The 27,694-nt window shown below is 42.0% G+C and overlaps 1 protein-coding gene across 15 annotated transcripts in view; it reads right to left on the bottom strand.

Annotated features, from left to right (window-relative positions):
• Nucleotides 1–1,572: 1,572 nt before the first annotated feature.
• The window catches only part of LOC112253911 (muscleblind-like protein 2a), a 79,493-nt gene continuing 53,371 nt past the window's right edge, over nt 1,573–27,694 (bottom strand). For 2 of the 15 annotated variants that reach the window (XM_024425999.2, XM_024426000.2), the window contains exons 3-9: nt 23,060–23,227; nt 22,618–22,824; nt 21,223–21,471; nt 17,473–17,526; nt 16,854–17,010; nt 15,308–15,343; nt 1,573–4,697 (exon numbers count right to left, since the gene is read on the bottom strand). In XM_024425999.2, coding sequence (XP_024281767.1) covers nt 4,582–4,697; nt 15,308–15,343; nt 16,854–17,010; nt 17,473–17,526; nt 21,223–21,471; nt 22,618–22,824; nt 23,060–23,227 — 987 coding nt within the window. In that variant the 3' untranslated portion in view covers nt 1,573–4,581. Of the gene's footprint in view, nt 4,698–14,292; nt 14,388–15,307; nt 15,344–15,765; nt 16,562–16,853; nt 17,011–17,472; nt 17,527–21,222; nt 21,472–22,617; nt 22,825–23,059; nt 23,228–27,694 lie in introns of those variants that run through there. The other 13 variants (XM_024426002.2, XM_024426004.2, XM_024426006.2 and 10 more) reach the window with 13 other exon arrangements.

Genomic DNA, 27,694 nt, shown 5'->3' with positions numbered 1-27,694 from the left:
GAAAGCTATATGATAGAACTGTTGCTTAAATTTAACAAATTGTGTTAGATCAGAAAGTAAGTAAGGAAGGGTGTGTTATTAAAGTATTCAAATGGGGCTTTAGGACACAACTGCTTTTTGTACAGCAGTTGATCCTTTTGGCCTCACCTTTTAAAAACGCCAAAAAATACTAAACTTAAAACGATATTTAATTTGTGTATAAATAAAAATATTGTTTTAAGTTTACTTTTTTATATATACACACACACACAACCGTTCAAAAGTTTGGGGTCTTAGAAATGTCCTTGTTTTTGAAAGAAAAACACATTTTTGTCCATTAAAATAACATAAAATTGATCAGAAATACAGTGTAGACATTGTTGTAAATGAATACTTTTTATGGAATATCTATATAGGCATATTACATTATTACATACATGGAACATGTGTTCCAATGGCACGTTGTTAGCTAATCCAAGTTGGTCATTTTAAAAGGCTAATTGATCATTAGAAAAACCCTTTTGCAATTATATTAGCACAGCTGAAAACGGTTGTTCTGATTAAAGAAGCAATTACAACTGGCCTTCTTTAGACTTGTTGAGTATCTGTAGCATCAGCATTTGTGGTTTCAATTACAGGCTCAAAATTGCCAGAAACAAAGACCTTCTTCTGAAACTCTGAGAAATGAAGGCTATTCCATGCGAGAAATTGCCAAGAAACTGAAGATCTCGTACAACGCTGTGTACTACTCCCTTCACAGAACAGCACAAACTGTCTCTAACCAGAATAGAAAGAGTGGGAGGCCCCAGTGTACAACTGAGCATGAGGACAAGAACATTAGTATGTCTAGTTTGAGAAACAGATGCCTCACAAGTCCTCAACTGGCAGCTTCATTAAATAGTACCCGCAAAAACCCCGTCTTACCGTCAACAGTGAAGAGGCAACTCCGGAATGCTGGCCTTCTAGGCAGAGTTGCAAAGAAAAAGCCATATCTCAGACTGGCCAATAAAAAGAAAAGATTAAGATGGGCAAAAGAACACAGACACTGGACAGAGGAACTCTGCCTAGAAGACCAGCATCCCAGAGTCGCCTTTAAAACTGTTCACGTTGAGACTGGTGTTTTGTGGGTTCTATTTAATGAAGCTGCCAGTTGAGGACTTGTGAGGTGTCGGTTTTTCAAACTAGAAACGAATGTACTTGTCCTCTTTCTCAGTTGTACACCGGGGCCTCCCACTTTTTTTTCTTTCAAAAACAAGGACATTTCTAAGTTACCGCAAACTTTGTGTGTGTGTGTGTATATATATATATATATAATATATATATATATATATAAAAAACGCAAAAGTCTAGAGACTAGTTTATAGCCTTTAAAAGTTGATTTTTAACAGCTCTGGAACGTAAAACCTTAAGCACGATGGACTAACGATAAGGCAAAGTGTTTGGATAAGCTGTCTGCTCAGCTGACCCAAGTGCTTATATATTTTTCTCTTACCGTCAGTCAATGTCAACACATTTCATTTTAATCCAAGAACAACTTGGATTTTTGTCTCATGTGCAGACTATCTTTTGTGTTTTTCGGTATAACTAGAAACATTCAGTAAATTATTGTTTATTAATAAAAACTTTTTTCCATGCAAGATGCTCAAAGGTTATTTCTCTGATACAAACAGGTAGTGACTATTATACAGAATTACTGGTGTATAGTAACTTCGCAAATTTCATTAGGTATGGCATCGGTAATAATGACATTTTTTACTTTACCGGAAGAAGTGCAATCCTTAACTGATGATAAACAATTTAACAAACTACATTCATAAATATTTTTCCATTGGTGTGCATGAAACCAGTGGTCCTTTCTCAGGGGAAAAGTTGTACATCTTAACTATTCAATTAATAGATAATTTGTTATAATTTCATCCTAAATAACATTGGTAACTCTGTCTATTACATCTTAAGTGTTAAAGTTACACCTTTACAGAGGCTGCTAAGGAAAATTGTCATAATCACGACAAATAAGACATGTTGAAATCTGCTTTACAATCTAGTGATGTGTGCAGTGTTCTAGAAAAAAAAGTCAACTTAATGATTACATAATTTACAAAAATACAGAACTTTAGTAATTGCAACTTTGTTGCCACAGCAACAACTTAATATTATGAAATACTAGAGTGAAAAGTACATATTTAAATCATTTTTTTGGTAAAATTTCACCTATACAATTAACATTCTTATTTTCTTTTTTTTTGTTGAACAATAAGCAATTCTACAGCCTTGTTCATTACTGTAATGCGATGAACTGTGTTGATGACAAGACAAGGGAGATCCAGTAGCTTTCTATTGGTGGCTTTTTAAGACTCCACCCCCTTGCTTCTGATCTGCATCTCATTGGCTGACCAAAGAGACACGACCTTGTAGGTATGCACAGCGCAATAAATTACATTCATTTCAAAATAGAATAGGTTACATCATTCTGACTCATTTGACAAAACATTAAAATACGATAAGTTACCAAAAAATACCTTCGTTCACCTTCCACCAAAAATTACATTAAAACTGTAACCTTTTAGAAGAAAATCTCAGTGAAAGTGAACAAAAATCAACAAAAAAAGAAATACTAAGACCAGTGCCTTATTATTTTTTAACCAAAGGTGTCTCGTTGTGGATTGTCTGTTGATCAAGCGCCATGAAAATATGTCATGATTCTGATCCTTTTTGTTGAACACAAGGAAAATAATTGGTTGTGTAGTGTCGAGAAATGTGATTTAGAGTCGAAATACATATCTCATAAACCATTAGGTAATAATGTGGAGGTTGGTTTAAAACAATGCTAGTACACAATTAACTATAGCATGGCATAAAATAACAGACTGTTCTGGTGACACACTTATTTTGATGCTTAACATCATAAAACAAATTGAAATAAATGTGAATACATTGCTGCTACAACCATGATTATAAACTCTCAAAGTAAGAAACACGTTACATACATTACACACAAGTCACAATTTCCTGTATTCTCAATCACTTTTTTCAATGTAAACTACTAAAAACCTATGGTAAGAACAAAATATTACATCATGAAATGTTTAACAAACATTCTACCAAGCTATCTTGGTTAGTTTATATATATTTTCTATTCAGAAAGTTATTTTTTGTTGTGTTAAATATATGTTTACAATAACACTAGGGTACTGCTTTAACCATGGCATCTGCATGAAAACTGAATAGTCTTTTCTCTAAATAGGTCAACATACTATTGGGAACTTTGCTTGAACCATCCTTTAATATATTCTTATTTTTTCTTTGACAAAGTATGTTTCTCCAGATGCTTGTTGTTTTAAAGTTAAAGGATTTTTAGGCACTTCTACAGTTTTTCTCAAATAGAAACAGGATTCTCGGTGATAGCAGGGTGACGACTGACAGTCACAGATAGCCCTCCAGTCAATGACTTCACGACGATGACTAGCATCTTTGAATGCACCTTTTTGAGTCGTAGCACTTGTTTCACCCCTCGCCGATCTCACCCTTATCCCTCCTTCTAGCCCCACTCCCCAAAAGGCCTCGTCCCTGTGGTCTTGACTTTGGGGCCTCTGGTGGACTTACAGTCGAGTCGGACTGTTCCAGTCTGCTGGCAGAATCCATGGCTTGGCCCATTAGGCTGAGGCTCTCTCCCGCCATATGCTTTCGGCCAGCTTTTGTTAAGCCCTTGGCACACAAACCGGGGCCATATAGGCTAGTAGCACTCCCTGATGCCCAGTATAACTCTCCCCAACACCGACCCCTCTGAGGCTCCCACCCAAACACACACACACAACCCAAATGTCAGCACCCATCCAAAAGTAAAACTGAAATTTAAAGAAGGAGAAGAAGTTCTAGGTTATTTTTTCCCCAGACGTGCACAAAAACGAGGCCCGACTGCACATTTTGGCCACGAAGCTGTTCCACGTCTGTTCCCTTGCAGATCGACTCCGATCGCTTCTGTCCGTTAGTCTGTCAGTCGCGATGACTTTCGTTTGGCAAGCCGTTGGTTTTCCAGAGATTAAATGTTGGCAAATGGTTCATATGGAGTGCATACCACACCATTTTAAAGGGGTGGTGATGGGGTGGGGGAACACGTTCAAACCATCATTAAGAGGACAGTCATTGAGTAAACATGTCATCTTCCCTAACATTTGTCTTTTTTAAATAATTAGAACAAGCAAAAAGTAAAACAATCCCTTCTAGCTTGATCTGGAGCGCCAGTTGCAACCAGGGGCTTCTCTGTGACTCTCCTGTTTAAAACAATGAAGCACTTTTGACAATAAGCACTAGTTCTCTTATAGTGCAAATAAGGTGTTTTCAAAGGGTGAACATTTGTGCAGATCGAGGTTCTGTTTTGAAAACAAAATATAAAAAAGGACCCATATTACGTTAACAGAGAAAACAATCGTTAAAATGAACTCATCGCCATCTCTCCACTAAGTGTATGTAGTTCAGTACATATTCTTTTTTGTCATAATTTTCATGGCAATAGTTTCCTAGCAATACATTTACATCTTTTTGTTGTGTGTATCATCTTACACCAGCACTCAAGTCTTATGGTTAATTGGTAGTATTACACTCTTAGCATGCAGGTTGTTGAAGGGGAAGATAGTATGTACAGAAAAAGGGCTGTTTTGGGCTTTGTAGTGCAGCTTCTTGACACTCCATTTCCTTCCTGACAGTTACTTCAGGATGATCTGTGGGAGAGGTGAAGAAAAATGGAGAACAAAAACATCAATTCATTGCCGAAACCTTTTCAACTGATAGGCTCCATCTCATTTCATCTTTCCGTGATTCCTCACATCTGATCCCCTCACCTTCTTCTCAACCATATTGGAGGAGAAGAACCAAGTTTCCTCTGACTTTCTTCAATGCGAGTAGAGAGGATGCAAGGAATCCAGGAAAGATTGAGCAAGAGACAGATTGTCTTCATAGGGTGGCTAAAAAGCCAATCCCTAACATACACTACATGACAAAGTAAGTGGACACCTGCTAGTCGAACATCTCATTCCAAAATCATGGGCATTAATATGGAGTTGGTCCCCCCAATTGCTGCTACAACAGCCCCCACTCTTCTGGGAAGGCTTTCCAATAGATGTTGGAACATTGGAAGCAAGTCCCCGCAGCATCCAGCCACAAGAGCATTAGTGGAGGTCAGGCACGGATGTTGGGCGATTAGGCCTGGCTTGCAGTTTAACATCCCAAAGGTGTTTGTTGGGGTTGAGGTCACACTGATCTCGACAAACCATTTCTGTATGGACCTCGCTTCGTGCACGGGGGCATTGTCATGCTGAAACAGGAAAGGGCCTTCCCCAAACTGTTGCCACAATGTTGGAAGCACAAAATCGTCTAGAATTTCATGGTGTTGTAGCTTTAAGATCTCCCTTCACTGGAACTAAGGGGCCTAGCCCGAACCATGAAAACTGTCCCAGACCATTATTCCTCCTCCACCAAACTTTACAGTTGGCACTATGCATTTGGCAGGTAGCATTTTACTGGGATAATTCAAACCAGATTAGTCCAATGGCGGCGAGCATTACACCACTCCAACTGACACTTGGCATTGTGCATGGTGATCTTAGGCTTGAGTACGGCTGCTCGGCCATGGAAACCCAATTCATGAAGCTCCAGACGAACAGTTCCTGTGCAGACATTGCTTCCAGAGGCAGTTTGGAACTTGGTAGTGACGGTTGCAACCGAGGAGAGACGGTTTTTACAAGCTACGCGCTTCAGCACTCGGTTCTGTGAGCTTGACTAGCCTACCACTTCACGGCTGAGCCGTTGTGGCTCCAAGACATTCCACTTCACAATAACAGCACTTCCAGTTGATCAGGGCAACTCTAACAGAGCAGAAATTTGACAAACTTACTTGTTGGAAAGGTGGCATCCTATGAAAAGTCACTGAGCTCTTCAGTAAGGCCATTCTAATGCCAATGTTTGTCTATGGAGATTACATGGCGGTGTGCTTGATTTTATACACTTGTCAGCAACGGGTGTGGCGGAAATAGCCAAATCCACTCATTTGAAGGGGTGTGCACATACTTTGTATATATAGCGTGTGTGTGTATGCAATGTCGATCCTGCAAGCTCATAACAAGTCCTTTTAATGACACGAGTGGAGTTATTTGACTTGAAGAAGAAAAAAAAAGCTGAATGTTATATTGATGTTGTGGGCTCCTAGTTGCTTACTGCTGGTTACCCAGACAGAGGCCCTCTGTGGATGCCTGACCCACAATAAAATAAGAGCAAACATCATATGATGTTGTTGGAATAAAATGTGTGTGACACTGATTGCACTGTTTGTTTTTTTGTGCTTCTGATGGAACTTTACATAAATCCTTACTGCAGACAGCAGCCCCAAAGGGGACATTGTACAATCATCCTGCAGATATGTGATATGTTCCCAATTCAGCCAGAAGAGGGCGCCCCCAAATCCGTGTCAGGGCAGTGAGAGGCTTGACCTGCAGGTACTTATGATCAGGAATATTGTCTGTGGGGCTGACGCCAATTAGTCGACCTGTCGATTGTTTGGTAGTTAGGCTGTTGGTTGACCGAGATCGTTTTAGTCCAGCAGTAACAAATATACACTACCGGTCAAAATATTTAAAACACCTACTCATTGTACAACAATAGTGAAGACATCAAAACTATGAAATAGCACACATGGAATCATGTAGTAACCAAAAAAAGTGTTAAACAAAATCAAAATATATTTTATATTTGAGATTCTTCAAATAGCCACCCTTTGCCTTGACAGCTTTGCACACTCTTGGCATTCCATCAACCAGCTTCATGAGGTAGTCAACTGGAATGCATTTCAATAAACAGGTGTGCCTTGTTAAAAGTTAATTTGTGGAATTTCTGTCCTTCTTAATGCGTTTGAGCCAATCAGTTAGGTAGGTGTGGTATATTTGGTAAAAGACGAAGTCAGAAACCTTCTGTCCAAAAATGATGCAGAAAAATCTATCCATGCTTTTGTCACTTCTAGATTAGACTACTGCAATGCTCTACTTTCCGGCTACCCGGATAAAGCACTAAAAACTTCAGTTAGTGCTAAACACAGCTGCTAGAATCTTGACTAGAACCAAAAATGTGATCAAATTACTCCAGTGCTAGCCTCTCTACACTGGCTTCCTGTCAAGGCTAAGGCTGATTTCAAGGTTTTACTGCTAACCTACAAAGCATTACATGGGCTTGCTCCTACCTATCTTTCCAATTTAGTCCTGCCGTACATACCTACAAGTACGCTACGGTCACAAGACGCAGGCCTCCTTACTGTCCCTAGAACTTCTAAGCAAACAGCTGGAGGCAGGGCTTTCTCCTATTGAGCTCCATTTTTATGGAATGGTCTGCCTATCCATGTGAGAGACGCAGACTCATTCTCAACCTTTAAGTCTTTATTGAAGACTCATCTCTTCAGTAGGTCCTATGATTGACTGTAGTCTGGAAAAGGGGTGCGAGGGTGACCGGAAAGGCACTGGAGCAACAAACTGTCCTTGCTGTCTCTGCCTGGCCGGAAACCCTCGCTCCACTGGGATTCTCTGCCTCTAACCTTATTACGGGGGCTGAGTCACTGGCTTACTGGTGCTCTTCCATGCCGTCCCTAGGAGGGGTGCGTCACTTGAGTGGGTTAAGTCACTGACGTGATCTTCCTGTCCGGGTTGGCGCCCCCCTTGGGTTTGTGCCGTGGGGGAGGTCTTTGTGGGCTATACTCGGCCTTGTCTCAGGGTAGTAGGTTAGTGGTTGAAGATATCCCTCTAGTGGTGGGGGCTGTGCCTTAGCAAAGTGGGTTGGGTTATATTCTGCCTGTTTGGCCCTGTCCGGGGGCATCGATGGACAGGGCCACTGTGTCTCCCGACCCATCCTGTCTCAGCCTCCAAGTATTTATGCTGCAATAGTTTGTGTGTCAGGGGACTAGGGACAGTCTATTATGTCTGGAGTATTTCTCATGTCTTATCCAGTGTCCTGTCTGAATATTCTCTCTCTCTCTCCCCCCCAGGTTTTTTAACTAATTAAACAACAAAGAATATGATCCACATGATCAGTCACTTTGTGTAAAATAAAAAGTGGTTAATGTGAAAGCAAGCAGTTTGCATACGAATCACGTAGGTCACCTATTTTGGATTCAAAACGGCGAATTTCGCCGAAAGGTTTGCATCCCTGCCAAGTTCATTTTATGGCAAAAACAACTCCAATAAGCAAAGAAAAATGACAGTCCATCAATACTTTAAGACACGAAGGTCAGTCAACGCGGAACATTTCAAGAACTTCGAATGTGCAGTTGCAAAAACCTTCAAGCGATATGGGTCATACGTAAATGCCAACAAAGCCGAAAAAAATGCTTCACAGAGTTCAAGTAACAGACACATCTCAACTAGGGATGCACGATATATCGGTGAACATATCGGAATCGGCTAAAAATGAAAACATCAGTATTGGCCCGATGTATAATTTAACACCGATGTTAAAAATCCATGTCAAAGCTACCGTGCACAGCATATTACGTATTTACATGACGTAATAACGCCACGTCACATTTTGCTCTACACGTGCAACACAGCATTCCTAACCTAGCCCACAATGTCTGCTGTGTGGATCGAGCAGCCAACAAGTCGAGCAGTAATTTGAAAGAGTTTAAACATTTCAGCGAGACAACTCAAAAAGGCTAAATCCATTAAAGCCAAGATAATGGTATTCATTACCCTTGACAATCAACCGTTCTCTGTCGTGGGTGATGTTGGCATTCACCGACTGGTCGAGCACCGGTACACACTACGAAGTGCGCTATTTTTCAGATGTTGCCCTACCGGAGTTACACAGTAATAGTGTCACTGTTATTAGCTTCATGACATACATACTATGGAACGCCATTTGGGTCTTTGCATGTCAAAAAAGATACAGTAGCACTGTCAAAGCTGTACAAAAAAAGTCTGCAAACACCGGCCACAAACGATGTGTTTACAATGCCGCGTTGGAAATAAAGCATAATTTGTTCAACTGCAAATTTTGGGTAGCTATTTATTTCATCAACTGAAGTTCAATTTCAATAGGTGAAAAACAAGTGGCAACCTAGCTAATAGTCACAAGGGTTCCTAAATTATTGCTAAGAATAATGAAAATGACTGCAGTTTCTACTGGTCATCGTTTTCAGGCTGGTTGTATTGGTGCTAGCTAGTTATCAAGCTAAAGATAGCTACCCTTAACCCCATTACCATGTTTTACTGGTAATGGGGACATACGTAAATGCCAACAAAATAACTTGTTGGTCAGTGTGGTGTGTGTGTAACCTTTATTTAACTAGGTAAGTCAGTTAAGATCAAATTCTTATTTACAATAACCCTAACCCCAATCACAGCTGGATGTGATACAGCCTGAATTTGAACGAGGGACTGTAGTGACACCTCTTGCACTGAGATGCAGTGCCTTAGACCGCTGCGGCATGTGGGTGTGTGTTAACTATTTAACTGTACTAGAATGTTTAAAAGGCCACTAAAATTTTAAATATTGCTTATCGGTATCGTTTGTTTTTGGCAAGGAAAATATCGGATATCGGTATCGACCAAATATGTCATATCGGTGCATCACTAATCTCAACTGTTCAGCGGAGACTGTGTGAATCAGGCCTTCATGGTCGAATTGCTGCAAAGAAACCGCTACTAAAGGACAGCAATAAGAAGAAATGACTTGCTTGGGCCAAGAAACTCGAGGAATGGACATTAGACCGGTGGAAATCTGTCCTTTGGTCTGGTAAGTCCAAATTTGAGATTTTTGGTTCCAACTGCTGTGTCTTTGTGAAACGCAGAGTAGGTGAATGGATGATTTTTTAAATGTGTGGTTCCCACTGTGAAGCATGGAGGAGGTGTGATGGTATGTGGGTGCTTTGCTGGTGACACTGTCAGTGATTTACTTAGAATTCAAGGCACAGTTAACCAGCATGGCTCCCACAGCATTCTGGAGCGATATGCAATTTCACATCATTTGTTTTTCAACAGGACAATAACCCAACACACCTCCAGGCTGTGTATGGGCTATTTGACCAAGAAGGAGAGTGATGGAATGCTGCATCAGATGACCTGGACTCCACAATCACCCAACCTCAACCCAATTGAGATTGTTTGGGATGAGTTGGCCTGCAGTGTGAAGAAAAAGCAGCCAACAAGTGCTCAGCATTTGTGGGAACTCCTTCAAAGCTTTCCAGGTAAAGCTGGTTGAGAGAATGCCAAGAGTGTGCAAAGGTTTGATTTGTTTAACAATTTTTCTGGTTACTACATGATTCCATATGTTTTATTTATATAGTTTTGATGTCTTCACTATTATTCTACAATGTAGAAAATAGTAAAAATAAATAAAAACCCTTGAATGAGTAGGTGTGTCCAAACTTGATTGGTACTGTATATCACCAGTAGTACATTTACCGTTAATTCCTATCATTTCTAATCTACAATGTTTGTTACTTTGTTATGGTCATTTCTGTTTATGCATTCAAATATCATTATTCCAGTCTTCTCGTTATCATTGTCCGAGTGGACACAACCTATTATACACTTGTCAGAAACAAGTTCTGTTTAATTTCATTCCATTTACCCATTTTTTTCAATTGAGTTATTGTCTTTTGTTTGGACCGCTCCTGTCAATGTTGAGAGTAAGGACGCGCACACATAGAAGTTGGCCTAAAGAATACCTGGCCTGCACGCAAATGTAGTCATATACATGTGCCCATTTGGGAAGCTGATAGTATTTCTGATTGGCTTAACACACCACCACTAATGACCTGTGGAGCTTCTCAAAGTAATGTGTTCTTGAGCTCAAAACAGCAAGCAAACAAAGTCTGTTTTTACATCCATTGAGAATTACAATTGTTCCTCAATGTATTTGAAAAATCTTCCCAGCTCCCTACCTTTTCGATAATCACTCAGCATGAAAGGGAAAAATTGCATGCTCTGATTCAGTGGAAACGTAATAAAATAGGTCTACCTGATTACTTCTTATCAGTGCTGGAGTTCGACTGAAATAAATTCCGGTACTCATTTTGTGTGCTGGTACTGTTTATATTTAGGAGATCCACAATAACTTTTAGCTAATGTTCTATAAGAGGAACAGGAGCTCAAGCAGTAGAAAATGTGAGGTGTCGGTACTCAGCCCCAGTGAGCTCTTGCCCAAGTCAAGCACTGCTTCTTGTCCCTTGCGCAAATAGCCTACAACTGTGTCTGTCCCGTGCTCACTGGCGTGGGAAACTGAGGGCCCAGAATATTTTATACAATGTTTCAAGTTAGCTAGTGCAAGCTTCAGCCTGAACCAAGTTAATAGTTGATACAATGTTTCAAGTTAGTTGCAGTCAGGCCATCTGTAGCCAATGTGATTTATAGGATATATATATTTTTTTAAATCGGGATATTTTGTACCTGCAGTCTGCAATGGTTTTATTTGTTGGCTTTATGTAGGCTATTTTTACATCGTTGGCAATGGCAATAGAAGTTACTTTCAGTTTATCATTTTCATTTAGATTTGGATAGAATTTTGATTAACCACAAGACAATGACTGACAGTGACTGTTTCACAAAAATGTGCATATGAAAACCATAAGTGGCAAGCAGAATGGTAGAAATGTTAAGATAAATTGGCATTCCACATGAAAAAAAGGTCAGTGTAGCCCATTACCGGCAACTTCAGGAGAGTAATGGCAGAATCTGCGAAAGCCAGCAGGAGGAGAATAGGGTCAGCTAAGTCTTTTTTTTTTTACTCTTTCTTATTGGTCTATTAACACATTTACCGCCTGGTGATGTTACCAGGCCAAAACTCCATCCGACCAAAACGGGCAGAAATTTCAGCTAAAAGGGCATGATCATAATCTTCGCAATTTCACAGTATTATTCCAAACTCATAGTGCGGAAATATATATAAAACACTATAAAAATCACATTTTTGACTGCACTGGGCCTTTAAAAGAGGGTCCATGTCAAACACGCTACTCCAAACCAAACCATTACATTTTTTTACTGTGAAAACACAATGTATATGATATATTATAGATAGACAACTCATGTAATACTGTAGCTGGGTTGTGTCTGGACTGTGAAGGCATATACCCTGAATCTCTATACATTGCTTACACCTATCCACTCCGCTTAGATCTACACAAGTGCATAGGGGTTAGGGGTTGATATGGGATTCAGGTTTGTCTCCCACATTGAACCCTCTTCCCTGTATAGTGCAATACTTTTGACCAAAGCCCAAGGGACGGACGCAGGATGCAGACAGAGAGAGGGCGTGTGAGGGGAAGGCTATGGCTGTCTCTACAGCTCCTGTAAGACATATACACAGTCACAGCCGGCAGCTGTTAGCTAGTGTCCATGCATATTATGATTAGAGCCATGTGTTTCACTAGCTCACTGCGATGATGAGTCAGTGATGATGACGAGATCCACATTGGAACATCAAAAGTGGTCCCTCCCTCAGTTTCTCCCTGCCACTCTCTCTTCTACTCAGACACACTGGACAAAGCAACACCATCTGAGACTGGGAGGCTGTGTGTGTTTGTGTGTGCCATGTGTCCTCCCCGACGCGCACCCCGCAGTCTCATCTTCAGCTGCCTCACCAGGTGTGCTACTCTGAGGGTGGTGTGATGTTAGGGATGCGTCCGAAACGGCACCCTATTCCCTGTATAGCACACTACATCACTGATCAGGGCTCATACGACTTTATGTGCACTGTAGGGAATAGAGTGCAATTTGGGAAGCGCCATAGGGAGAGGCTACAAAATGGCGATGGGTGTGTGTTTCGAAGGTAATCATTAAAAAGTTTTCTCCCTGATCATGGTCCAAAAATAGAACAATATCAAGGAAATTGCTAGTCATGAATGATAAATAGCAAGTGGGACTGAGTTTTAAGGAAAAGGGTAGAGACATATGCATAATAGTAGGCCTACAATAATAAAACATTACAGGTAGCAATAATAGGTAATAATAGTAATAGTAATAATACTAGTGTGGTTGGTCATACAAAAATAAATAATACATTTTCATCCATTTTGAATTCAGGCTGTAACAACAAAATGTGGAATAAGTCAAGGAGTATAAATACTTTCTGAATGCGTAAGAGTGCATTTTCTGGTCCATTTTTTTACCAAATAAAGCCTGGGATTGAATGTGTAATGATGTGAAAACTAACAGAAAACCAACCATCACTTTCTCTCAATATAAACCAATTCGAGGGAACAGTGTGAAACAATGATGATTCACCGACAACCGGAAGTCTTGATGATCATGGATCGACGTCATCCGTCCAATACATTTATGGGAAAGCTCACTGACCACTGAGATGTAAATCAAATCTCATCAAGCCTGTAACGTGGCCAACGCTCAAGGCCTTTCTAAGTGGGGTTAATGGGAGGATTGCTTGGTTTGCTGAGGGCGCTCCAACTGGCAGTGCGCTGTAATTGTCAGGTCTAAAAAGTAGTGTGTGTGTGTGTGTGTGTGTGTGTGTGTGTGCGCGTCACCTGACTTCCGCACCAAACTGCACCTTCCCGGCCCCTGCTGACACAGAGCCATGCGTCTAACTAGTAACTGTGCTTATCTGGAGCCATTTTAGGCCTTTCCGGAGATGTCCTTCCTGTCTCTTGTAATACTAATATAGCAGACATGTCCACCCTGGATCGACAGTTTCCTCAAGGCTTTCGTCCTCACCCATCACCGCCAAGCAGAAGAGGAAGTCAGAGAGTGAAGCTGTGTTTGCTGACAGGAGCCAACATGGTGGATGGAGAGGCTAGGTTTTTTTAGGTGGAAAAAAAGTGTATGTGCGTGCGTGTCACGAAACACACAGGTGATGTATGTTTCTAATGCAAGTGAAGATGGAAACTCGACCACGTAAAGTGGATGAAAAACAACATACATGCCAAACAAAACCTAGCATCTAATGAAACACAAGACAACAATTATTATTTGCAAATGTGAGAGCTCTGAATAAGTGCTTCACTGGGTCATTGTGAAACATGCCCAATAAATTACTAAACATTACTGTACGTTTGTACAAGTATGTCTTTTTAAATAATAGTCAACACATTCTGACACCTGTGGCAGACATACCACAGTAGCAGACTAGAGCATGAATGAGTTGGGACAATAAAATTTGAATTTAATTGAAGGACGTGGAGGTTGGGCTCAGCCATAGAGTTGGATAGAGGGCACACAAAGAAATTGACTAGTTCAATTGAAATTATAGAAGATGAGCTCTATGGTCATCAAGCACTTATTTAGAGCTCTGGGACTGGATGAAAAAGCTTTAAAATGAGCAAACCTGATTGGCTGGCGCTGCTGCTGCGTAGGGGACACTTGTGACAGGAGTTGTTGTTGCAGAGATAGTAGCAGGCGTAGCACTGTACATCATGGGTACTTTTTCAGGAAGGGGGGGGGGCATGGAAGCAATGAACAGGTAAGTAGTGTGATAACAATGGCAACGGGTGTTGATTGTTTGGTTGTTGTTTTTGGGCATGATGCATATTACAGAGGGGCGAGCCATCGTTAGGTTAGCCCAGCGGAAGGTGTGCGCATCACAATGCAAAAGCGAGAGAAAGCATGGGAGAAAAAAAAAGAGGAGAAAAAGCTGAATTACAATCACAAGTAAGGAAATTTGGACCCACAATCAGTTGTTCCCAGAGGACTGAGTGAGATATGATGAGTGGTATTATAAGATTGAGATTAACTAGAAAACAATTAGAGCCCCATCAAGATCGAGAGCTTTTCTACCAATTGTGTTCACCCTCTATCTATTTTTCTCTGGGATCAACACAGCACAGTAAAAAGCACAATATCTACTTTTCAACAAACAATTCATTTTTTTATACTAGTAATACTGATAATGTTAAAAATAACACTTCACATTTCATAATTAGGGTAGAAGACAGTAAGTAGCTAAGTAACAAAATATATTACATCCTAATTGAGAATCATCTCTTACAGGTGAGTTCAAATTAACATGTAAGGACTTCACATTACTTTGTGGCGCTTTTCAGTAAAAACAATCATGCACTCTAGCCCAATGTTCTACAACCGTGCCTCTCACTGTGTCACAACATCCATGAACTTTGTGTCACCTGTAATCGCTTACATCTCCCGGCCTGTTCCCGCTCTCCCCCCAATTTAAAGAGGCTCCATGGTGAAGTTCCCCCTAGGTACAGATCTAGGATCAGCTTCTCCTCCCCCAATCCTAACCTTAAACATTAGTGGGGACCCAAGATCAGAGTCTAGGGGCAACTTCACCCTATTCCTTTAAAAGCATAGTGAGACTGAAAAAGGGAAAGGAAGGAACCTACCAAGGCTGCTAGCTGGAGTCATGCACAAGACTGACCCTGTGTGATCATGCAGTGGAAGAGAGTGAACAGAGGGTTAAATAAGGGGAGGAGAAAAACATGTTAAAGAGGAGACAGAGATTTTGGTTGTAGCCTGGTTCCAAATCGGTTTGTACGGTATGGCATGCCATTGACCATAGGAGTCGGCAAGCGAGCACAAACAGATCTGGGACCAGGCTAGAGATTGTGGTAGCTAGCTATATAAACAACATGCCTTTAAACAAATTTCACAAGACTGCAATTGGTATGACTGCACTGTGCAGTTTGACTCCATTTGTAGTCTTATGCCATACATTATGCCACACATCTGGCCGTGATTGGGAGTCCCATAGGGCGGTGCACAATTGGCCCAGCGTCATCCTTGTTTGGCCGGGTTAGGACGTCATTGCAAATAAGAATTTGTTCTTAACTGACTTACCTAGTTAAATAAAGGTTCAATTCAACAACAAACAAAAAAACACAAAAAAGTCTGGTCTGTAAATAAATCATGAAAAAAAAATGTTCTGGGGGGGTGGGAAGGTAAGATCCCACATACTACAAATTAAACTTTTTAAGTGTCAGAGGTTTATTAGCCTCATATGTGTGTGCCATCTTGCCAACTCCTATGGTCTCTGTCACAGCAGACACATGGTGTGACAATGGCAATAGGAGCTGGCAAGACAGCACACACATTTCTGGGATCAGGCTAGAGAAGGTTAGGGGCTGGATGCTTGAACCATGCAGTGAGAACGAGTCAGACCTGGGTTCAAATAGTATGTCTTCTTTCAAATTACTTTATGCGTTGGACCTGGAGTGCCAGATGGGCAGCGTTTGCACTTTTGGTTCAATAAAGCACAGCTAGAATATTCCAAGAGAAATCGTTATTAATTGAACCCATGTGTGGTGTGTACACAGCATTCTGAACATGCTTCCTACACTGGGAAAGGAGAGGAAGGGTGTAAAGGCCATGGAGGATGATAACACTAAAGAAAGGAGTAGGTAGGGAGGGATAGGGGGTTAGAGGAAGGTAGTCTCATCCACAAGAGGCTTAAAGGGATAGTTCGGGATTTTGGCAATGAATACCTTTATTTACTTCTCCAGAGTGAGATGAACTCATGGATACCATTTGTATGTCTCTGCGTCCAGTATGAAGGAAGTTAGAGGTAGTTTTGCGAGCCAATTCCAATTGCAATCTTTGAACAGGGCCCATAACAACTTGAGGAAAAGCGGTTGATCACACTGTTGGTTTAAAGAGAGACTGGCCTCAAACTTTTGGAGAAAATATGGGGAATATCCCATTTCTTCACAAGCTCACCTGGTGAAACCTTTTAAGGGTTATATACTTGAACTTTGCCCTTTGATGCTTTTATGGGGAAACGGAAAGTTAGGGAAGCTCTATCCAGCTTGTGTCTACATGCTACATGGGTGTGTATCTGTGTACATAAATGTGTATAGGGGTGTGTGTGTGTGTGCCTACATGCATCTGTGTGCAGGTACATATGCATGTGTTGTGGGCAGGTGTACTCCCTACCTGTGGGAAAGCCACAGAAAGCCGTCTGCTGCAGCTGTGCGTTGGCCAAGGCCTGCTGGTAGTGCAACATACTGGGGTGAAAGAGCGAGCTGGTCCCGTTGCTCTTCTCAAGTGCTTGTCTCTTTGGTAGGGGCTGCAGGCAGCCGTGGGGGAAAGCCTGTACGGGAGGGACGAGGAGACGTTAGATACAACGAGGCGGAGGCCTCAAAAATGACTACATTCTCTATACTATCACACTGTTTCTCTGGGTCTTTTGTGGCTACTAGCTACAAAACAGCACAAAGTTACAACAGAGAAGTCACAATGGCAACTTGGGTTTAAATAACCACATGGGGACAATAAAGGAACTACACACAATATCTAGCAAGGCAATTATAAAACAATGATTTACAGTAACAAACAAATTGATACTTGGGAATTAACATTCTCGTTGTTATACGATCAATCACTGTAAAGCATACTAAAATAATAACTACAAGAATCATATTGGTGGATATTAATTGCATAATAAAAATACTTGGACATTTAAAACAGCAAAAAGCCAAATTAAAATTATTGTGAGTTGCTACAGTACATTAAAGAAGCTACATGCAAAGCAAAAGGTGAAAGGTCAAAGTACCAGTTCTACAGTTGCCTCGAGGGGTCGCTTCATTGCTTTGGCAGTCGACTGAGTCTTTAAATAGCAGGCAGCGAGCACATGATGGCAGTGGGCCAATGGGAGTCAAGCGTATTAACATACAGGTAACAGCAAGCAGAGGTGCGTCATGGGGGACAGCATTGCATTGTGGATAGGTGAGAAGGAAAAACAAAACAAAATAATCTGAATGCAGTATACCACATACAAAACAATAGACATGCACATAAACAAACAGCAAACTATTTTTTGTTTAAAGAAACATATCACTAAAGTTCTGAATTAGTACAAAAGCAAAAAAAGCATCTCCTATACCTTTGGTTAAAAAGTTTAATAAATACAAAGATTTTCAAATGCACTTATGAAGTAAACAAACTATTTGGATTGCAGTTATTAGTTCTGTAAAGCTAGTTACATCTTTACAAGTAAATCAGTTATCTAATCAATCTATGTATCAACATATGTTGGGGTATTATTGATAAACAATTGACATTCAGTTGGGCCAAATCCTAACTTGAGATCTGTGCGCATAACTCAACATTTTTCATAAATCTCCATTTGAAATCGTGATTTACGTGAAAGTTTGAGTTATGTACACAGATCTAAAAAAGGTAGGATTCGGCCTCTTCTGTAAACACACTTGTACACTATCTGCTGTATGGAATATTGTTGGCTCTGTTTTTGGTGCTTTGGTGTGACTGGCCACCATGACAGAATAGGATGTGAGTGCAACAACCATTTCTCACAGAAAATCCCTAGTCTTTGCTCTAGCCCTTACTATTGTGTTCATAGAGCTGAAAGGACTGGATAGGTGAAAGCAATAGGAAACATATTAGAGGGCTAGGATGGAACCATCACCATCGCATAAACCTATCCAGTTCTTTTAGATATGAGAAAACAAAAAAACAAGGGGCTAAGGGAATGGGCTACCAGGGACTAGATGTTCTCAGCAAGTGAGAGTTTCTGATCAATGTACAATGGAGAATCATTGTTGAATCAAGTATTGTTGATTGGACAATGAAGGACCACATGTCTTGTTGATTGGAATTATTAGCTTTTACAATAAAAGCAGTGTAATTTGGAACCAAAGCACATTTTAGAGACCATTATGACCAATGGTTTGATAGAAGATGCCCTATGGCAGACAATGGTAGAATGGACAATGTTTTGGCAGCCGGTCGGTCACATCCATTTCAGTCACGGGGTAAAATAAAATCTGATTTAGCTGGTAAAAGCAAAACTATTATTTTTCTTTCCATAACTACACTAATAAATGAGTGAACCCAAATGTGTAACTTGTTAGTGTGTGGTTAATGGGCAACTTTGTAACAATATTTGTTATTAGGAAAGTCATCACAAAATGTGGAGCTCTGTTTATTCTACATTCCTCTTTGATTATACAGTAAAAATATATATATATTTGCTCAATGCAATAACATTTGAAGAAGAGAAAACTGATGTTTTTTTAGCAAGGCTTCTGAATGAAACCAATCGATGACATTGCACAAAGGAAACATCGATGGGACAACCAAGGCACTTATGATTACTAAGGCCATGCACAAGCCTTTGCTTTATGTGTAGGATAATACTAAGATTATTCGGTAACACTTTACATTAATGTACCTTTTATAAAGATATTAGATATTTTATAAAGTGTTACCGATCAAATGAATACACCTCAGATTCAGTGTTAGATTTAGACTGAAATGTTATGCTAATGGAAGCAAACGGAGGGGAGGGAAATATGACAGCATTCAACTTGCGACACAACAGGCTATGGAAGGCAGAAATGGAGCTAAATTAAATCAAATGACACCTCAGTGTAACTGTATAGTCTAAAACTCAACACATAGCAGGATCTAACCTCCACCTGTTGTTTATAATCTTATGTACTATAAACTTGGTTCTGTCTGGGGTATATTTCCAGATGAACAAATCTTTGGGTAATGTAAGCTCATGATACATGTATTGTTGGTACAGTTGTGGGCACTAAAAAGTTACACAATGCATGAGCAACATGGCACTTGGTCTCCTTTTGATAGATTGTCACAAAAATAACTGTACTATGGTACAACTTTTCAGTGCCCGTAACTGTATCTAACTTAGGACAAGAGTCTGGTCAAGTGGTTAACCCTCTCGCTTCCGGAACCATACGCTTCCCCCTTCGGGAGGGATCTAGTTTTTTTCTCCTGCAAATATCCTAAAAATAATAAAATATACGCAAGTTCTCCTTTATAAAAAACTAACACAGTATCTAACTTACTGTACCTTGTGCCAATACATTGTAATGGCTGTATAGTACATGATACATTTATTCAGAGGATTGCAGTGGGGAAATGCTCCCATAGAGCTCACTAAAAAGCTCTTTGTCCTCTGGTAAAACATAAGCCCCGTCACCCCAATATCTTATCTAAGGTCACACCAGCTTAAGGAAACAAAGCGCGAGTTGTCATTAACTCATAATCATGTCTTCTGCACTGGATGACGTGTGTTTTCCTATTGTTTTGTGTCCTTTAGGGTGTCTTTTAAACCCTAACTGTGCTCAAGTCATCTTTTCACCCAGTATCAGTGGAGGTGCGTGCGGTTGGGGTTTTAGAGAGCAAGCAGCGATGGAGGAGCAAGCTGATGAGACGAAAAGCATGCTGGACGATGCCATGGAATCAGACAGCTGCGTGAGAGCAGTGACAGCAGTGTGAGTGGCAGCGGGCAAGACAGAGCCAAGTCTACTCATTCAACAGCCACTGACTCGGACTAATGTTGACACAGAGTATAGAGAGGGGGGAGGGAGGGTCACAGCGAAGTGAAAGTCCTATTACCAAAACCTGCCTGCCTCTCTGCCTGCCTGCCTCTCTGAAGGGGGAGGGTCCAATAATGATGGAGTGGATCAATGACCAACCAGAGCCCTAATGTCAGTTTGGCCTCGCATTCTCACCCATCTCTCTTGATTCAATTTGTACTGATCTACAGAGAGCTACACTTATCATTGAGAGGAGGGCGGGCATTGTCTTTGTTTGTATGATCAAGGGCGAATAAAAGAGCTCCTAGCCTGAAGCTAATAATAGACTGTGTCCCAAACGGCACTCTATTCCCTATATAGTCCACTACTTTTGAACAGAGGGCTCTGATAAAAAGTAGTGCACGATATAGGGAATAGAAACCATTTGGGACGCAACCATAGACTGTTGTAGTCGTGATATACATTCGCTTTATCTTCTCTAAAGCCTGATAACTATAGAGCCTATACAATGACCCGAGTGTGGGTTGAGTGGTCACATTTACGTGAATTGTATAGCAGCGTCCATAATAGTATTCTAGGAAGGTGGTATATCAACTGTATGGAAAAATAAAGCAGTGCTCCACATTTTATGTACTTGTGTTCTTTTCTAGATGTGTAAAGTAGAATTTTTAAAGATTCTAGTGTGTGTACTTTACCAAACTAGTTGTCTATAGTTGATTACATATTATAAACATTAGAAATGATATTTTTTGATCTGCCCCTTTGTCAGGTATGCTGTCTGACATTGCTGGGGCTACAAAAGTCTTGTAACTTTCCCAAAAGTCCAAGGTTTTCCAGAAATTACAGTTCAAGGATTCCCTCCTGACTTCAGGAATATTTCAACCAGGATTTCTGGAAAACCAGGGAATTTGGAAAAGTTAGCAGATTTTTGAAACCTACTTTAGTGCGTGTGCTGTGCTCATTACTCTACAGGCTGTGAGGGTGGCGGAGGGTCTCACCATGGCGGCAGCTTGCGCGGCCACAGCCGTCTGGTTGGCCTGATGCTGCGCAGCCTTGATCTTGGCCTGCAGGTGGGCCGGCGGGTGGAAGTACTTGCACTTCTCCCGGGAGCAGCGTGACTTGATGTAGTCCATGCACACGGTCACCGTGTTGTCACTAGTGTCAATCATAGGGCTGTCGCTGGGGTGAGCGAAGCGGCAGTCCGTCTCGCCACGCGCGCAGTTGCCCCGCTGGAACTCCCGGCACACCTGGGGAGGAGGGTGGGGTGCACACGGACAAACAGACATGCACACGGACATACATGGACAGACACACGCATAATCACACACACACACACACACACAAATGGACAGAAATGCACAGTGACAGACAGACACAAATATTAGCTTAATATATCATACAATATAATACACATACCAATAACATATCAACAACTTATCATTATGTTTATAACTATGGACTGAATAATGAACAGACAGATGTTAATCTATTCAAAGCCTGGGCGTAGTCAATCAGAGGGGGCTTCACTCACAGCCTGGGATGTAAAACATACCACCGCACACTCACTAAGTGTGGGGAGAGCACGCACGCACAAGCACGCAAACACACACACACGCAAAGACACACAAAGCATGGAGAGAACACACACAAACATGCAGAAGGCGGTAAACAGTCTCACTTAGTGTGGGAGTATCCCCATTCCTCAGTGGAACATGGCCTCTCATTAGCAACCACATCGCTCTGTTGCTAAGTGACGGTACTTTGAGGAAAACACACAATACACCTACACTCCCAGGTCTGTCTATGCTTGCCATCCTTCCAAGGCTATTCTTTGTTTTCATTAACTCACAATTGCCTTGGTGCTTTGTTGTGGTATAAACAAACCCCCTATTGAAATAATCTCATCTATCTTAAGTAGATTTTTAAAATATATATATTTTTATTTAACTAGTCAGTTTAAGAACAAATTATTATTTACAACCACTAGGCTACCTGATGCACCGTTAATCAACGGTGAGGTATAGAATTCTGTTGGCCAGCGCTCAAGTTCTTAAAGTGTTCTATTCTTTTAAACTAAAGGTGTTTGGAAAGGGAGTATGTAAAATATAAGTTTTACATCTCTGATGGTTAGGACTAGGGAAAATAAGATCTGTGATAAGGGGTTACTTCCACCTCACCCTAGGTGGGTAAGGATGGTGTCGTAGGATAATTATGGAGAGGCTTTCCCAACCCGCTCGAAGGGCAAACTCTTGATTCCTCGTATCGTGACTGCCCAGAGGCCGGCTCTCCCAACTCCTGGTATTGTACTTGGTTAGTTTGTGATGTCTCCTAACTGCTAATATACTTCGATATACTATGACTTCTGGTATTGTTATTGGTTGGTGGTGGTGTACCTCCAGCTTGTCCGTGCGTAGAAGCTTCTGGTTGGAGGAGGAGCTCTGCATGGAGCAGGGAGGGCTGCCGGGGACGATGATACTCTGGGTGCTGGGCTGGAGCATCTCGGTGGGCATCATGCCCATGCTGTGGGTCATGTGGGTCAGGTAGGGAGCGTAACTCAGCCCCGGGCTGGAGCCCAGCCCCTGGCTAATAGGAAACGACTGCTACCGAGAAATAGGGGGCGAGATGGGAGACCGAGAGGGACAGAAATGTTAAAGAGGTGAGAGAGAGAGAGACGGCAGGGGGAGAGAAAGGCAGAGAGAGAAGAGGTTGGATAGAGGAAGAGAAAGGGAGAGAACCCAAAAGTTATAGAGTAAGAAGAGAGAGAGAGAAAAGAGGGGAGAGAAATAAACAATTGTACACATCAGGGGTAGTAATGCCTAGTAGTCCGTTACTCACCATGGTAGGCTGCATGGTCGTGCCAGGGAACATGAAAGGCATCTGTTGAGCCAACATGGCTGCTGCAGTCTTCTGTTGTATGAGGTTGTTGCGGCCGTTGATCTCCAGCTGGGTCTTCAGGTGGGCCGGGGGATGGAGGTATTTGCAGTTCTCCCGCGTACATCGGCCCTGAAAAAAATATGGTCAGAGGTGAGGTTAGGCATATGGTCAGAGGTGAGGCATATGCAGACATTCTTCAATACATTGAATACTGAGGGGCACATTGATATTCACAGCTGATGCTTTTGCAGCGGCTAATGGGGATCCTAATATCAAATGACGAGGAGTTGGGCGTATTGACCTCAGCAGCCCAGTGGGGCTGCGAGTAGCAAGCTCAGAGGTTTGCGCTTGATGGCTAGCTGCTTCAATAAAGGATCTTTAACACCTTACAATGTGTGGCTTTGGCTTCAACGTGTGTTAGCAAGATAATGACGCCAAAGATAGAACAAGGCGCCAGATGCTTCACCAGATGTATAAATCTGAAGCATCCGGTATCCATTTCCTGCTGTTGAAACGCCTCACCTCAACACCACCAGGCAGTAAGGGAAGAGCAGTGACCCAATTAGCTGAGCATCAATGCCCCAGTCACAGGTCTATGCTGAAATAGGACAGCCTCCCTAACAGTCCACTGACAAACAAGCATACAGCCAGCCGCTCTCCATGCGCACGCTGCCTAGCTGGCTCTGACCCCCAAAATAGTTCCACTGTGGTTACTACTGCAGTATGCTAACAATATTGTATGGTGTGCAGTAAATGTTAGGATGAGCCTAATGATGACCTTAGACGTGCTTTGCTTGTGATTATTTTGGATTGAGCCGCTAAACATTCCCTAAATGAAGGCTGAAGGGATCTGTGTTGCCAGTGGTGTCATGTCCATATGGGGCAAAGGCACGTGCTCCCTCAGATTTGTCCTGTTTTAACATTCTCAGACGTTAAATTACAATTTTTTATTTTATTTTTAAGCCCACAGATAGTATCATAATTATTTCTAAAAATATCAGTGGTATTTTGAGGAAGGTGCCCACTGACTGGACCAGGCAAAGAGTACCCCCCCACACCCCCTTTTCCATAGTAAGTGGTTCCTTCCAAGGTGCACAGAGCAAAAGGATGCCTAGGCAAGACACTAGATACTCAATGGAGGAGGAGATAGGGAGTAGAGTGACACACACAGCATTTGTCTAGTCATTCCTTCGCAAATAAAACAAATGTTTTGTTGTGTCTCTGCAACACTAGCCACAAAGCAGTTTTATGAAGTTGGCTTTAGCTAGCTAGATTGGGAACCTAACTTCATAACTAGCTATAAATCAAGTCAGAGTAGCTTTTCTAACTATCTTAGTTGGCATGTCTGCTGGCAAGGTTGCATAATGATTATCGCTCTAGATTGCAGGGGGAAAAAGACGTTTCAGATGTTTGAAAAATTAAGTACCAAATAATGGGTACATGACGCCTCTACTTTTAGCCAAGGCAACATGTCAGAGAAGATGAAGTGGACCACATTCTTGATGACCGAATATTTTTCTTGACATCACATGTCAACCCTATAAGGGTGGTTGTAAATCTGAACCACGCTTTATTTAGGGTTCCCCCGTTTCAACATCCAGATTATTGTTCTGGTCACGAACATTAGCGGACCTTTATTCAATGAGGGGTTATTTGACCCCGGGGAGTCCGCAGAACAAATAACGTGTAACCACGCTGGTCAGCCGGGTGTTGTCTTCCCGAGGCAAAATTAGAAACCTGATGAAAAGTGCTTGTTTTTTACCCCACTGTGATAAAAAAGCACCAGTGAGAGCATCAAACTGAGAGCAGGCATTCACACTGATTTGGGACATAGACATAGTTGGACATAGAAGGCCAACCTAGGGCCGAACTGAGCCCAACAAAGCTGTATGTGTGAAGGTATGCCTTATTTATGTAAGAAACTAGCTATAGCTAGATATAATATGATTATAAGTACTAAACCCATCATACAATCATCTCTAAGACAAGTCTGGGGCAAAGCAAGCTACACTGTTAAAAACAAACACTGATAGTTATCTATCATCATGGGATTAATGCAGAGTTATTTTTTTGCGTCGGTGGATAAAACATGATTGTGTTCCTTTTACATCTGGCCTATCCTTCAAATAACTAATATTTCAGGATATGAACATAATTTCCCCTAGTGGAGGGGCACAGAGGTCTTGGTTTAGTGTGGGGGAAGTCAAGTCACCCGTCGGATGGGGTGCCACAGGGCTGCACTCTACGCTCCTTTCAGTTTCTACAGATGGTTCGTGCCAGTGCTGCACTGTACTCATTCTCAGTTTCTCCACTGGCGCAGGATATCCCTCCTCCTCCTCTCCACTCCATCCCCAGCCAAAGAATAATGTTATCGCTGTGCCTCGCAGCCAAGAGCCTGAGAGGTGTCAAAACCAATCAGAGCCTCTCTCACTGACGACGCTCTAGGCAGACAGACTCCATGGCGACTGCTGGGAGGGGAAGAGTGATGGGGGATGCGGTGCTGCTGAGGCTGAGCTTTGGATGCCTTCCCTGTGACTGTGAGGATGGCTTGAAGGGCATTAGAGAGTGCTGTGACCCCTGACAATCACACGCATGAGTAGGGCCGTGACCACCTTGACCAAACCCCAGAACCTAGTTATAGCCTATTTTCTGTGGTCAGGGAAAAACTCAGAAAATCCTGAGTTGCTTGCTTAGAAACAAGCCACATGACAACAATGCTTTCTTTGTGACATTCAATGCATTCAGTGCCAGTTTAGAGCATCGTTACTCACCATTTGAGGGAGGAGTTAAGCAGCCTTAACACTTGGGGAGAGTGTTTCATTTGACACATTAGAAAGGAGGGGGTTATATTCATAAGTGTGTGGCACAGCGGTCAATATGCTCTCCCTCCACATTACTTTACTTCTGCTTATTAGCATTGACGGAGCGGTGTAAATTTTAACAAGCATTATTAAATGATAATCACAGGGTCCTTTTCACTCAGGTACTAATTAACTTACAGCCCACTGGCTCTCTAAGTCACAGCGATGCTGGCTAGAACACTTATGCAGTAAGTACACGTGAGATGACGCAAGCAGGGTCGGTCTGTTCAGAGGGAGTCGTGCCACTGACTCTGCAGATAAGAGACAACTAGAGGAGCGTTTCTGGCTGGCTCTCTGAGCAGAGCTGCCGGAGAGCGCCCCGGAGTGTTCCTCGTGTAACAATGACAGTGCTAAAAAGCTGCCTGTCTCAGATGATGAAAAACTGAGCGAGAGGCTGTCATTAGAGCTTGAGTCAGATGTTATCTTGCCCAGCGGGGGAATAGAGAGAGGCCCGTTGTCTTAACCACCCACACTGACGGAGCAAGAATTTATTCATCCTCACCATCGCATCGGAGCACGCATTTATGAAAAGGGGCTTTTGAAACCTGAGGCACATGATTACCCCATTAAACAAGCCCATTTCAGACGCTACATCGTTCAGCTGTAATGACACAGTGGATCCCTTCTGATAGCTGGGTCTGTCTCAAAATTTCAGCACAAAGTCAAGGATCTATGCATCTAGCTAACTTGTGATACTAGGCCTAATAATATAATAGGGTTAAGAAGATTATTATCTCTTCGGGGTTTGAAAAGCGATGACAATGAGGCCGGGAGTATAATACTAATAAATGCTGGCCCCTTTTTTACATATTTAACCACAGGACCGAGCTTTCTTGCCACCCACTTTTAAAATGATGGCTCTAGGGAGACTAAACTATTTTCTACCCAGTTAGCAGTCACCCTTCCCTAACCAACTGAGTTTCTATGAACAGCCCATGTACATTAGATTAATCCCAGGGGGACGCAGATGAACGTCTGTAATTTCATGAACAGATTAGGATTATGCTCACGTAACCCATTTAGGCCCGTCCCCTTGGAGGCTAATTACACCTATTAATTGCCCATGTGAATCCAAAGTCTTTAACACCGAGAAATTGGGGGTTTCACATGCATGTTGTGATCGAATCATGGCAAGTCATTCAATCATGGTAGCACTTTTCCCTTGTCATATTGGGGTAGTCAAATGGAGCCAAAGTTGTTTCCCTCAAGAATCTCAATAATAAACTAGCCTAGTTAGTCTCTTCCCACAGCTGCTGTGAGTTTGGGGCAAGCAAGACTACGAGTACACTGTATGATGCCTGGTGTAGCTATAGCATTGTGCTACATTACCAAAACCAGAACGACACGGCTGCCCTCGAAGAGGCCTTGGTGAGGAGGGAAAAACATGTACCCTTAAGGCAACACTGTGGCTAACTGCTGCTGTACTGGCATGGCCCCCCCTGCCTAGAAAAAAAAATACCTCCGACCCTCCCCACCTTCTCAATCAGCTGTGCACTGAATCGAGACAGTGATGACTGCGTGTCTGTGGGTGGCACAGCACAGAGGGCCGCAGAACGGCGATTCAGTTGAGGCCTCCGCTAACTATGGGCCATTTGCATTTTCCTTTCAATGGGGCTCTATTCTGCCTCGCCCGAGGTTCACCATCCCTTGAGCCGACAGAGGTGCAAAAAAAAAAAATCAAAAGTAAAGCTAGACCCTAATTCAGGGATGGCTGGGTGGCATGGCGGCCCCTCTC

Source organism: Oncorhynchus tshawytscha, linkage group LG14, assembly GCF_018296145.1.
Source record: "Oncorhynchus tshawytscha isolate Ot180627B linkage group LG14, Otsh_v2.0, whole genome shotgun sequence".
Classification (NCBI taxonomy): domain Eukaryota; kingdom Metazoa; phylum Chordata; class Actinopteri; order Salmoniformes; family Salmonidae; genus Oncorhynchus; species Oncorhynchus tshawytscha.
The sequence above is the reverse complement of the archived record's forward strand: the minus strand, read 5'-3'. Positions and strand labels throughout refer to the sequence as shown.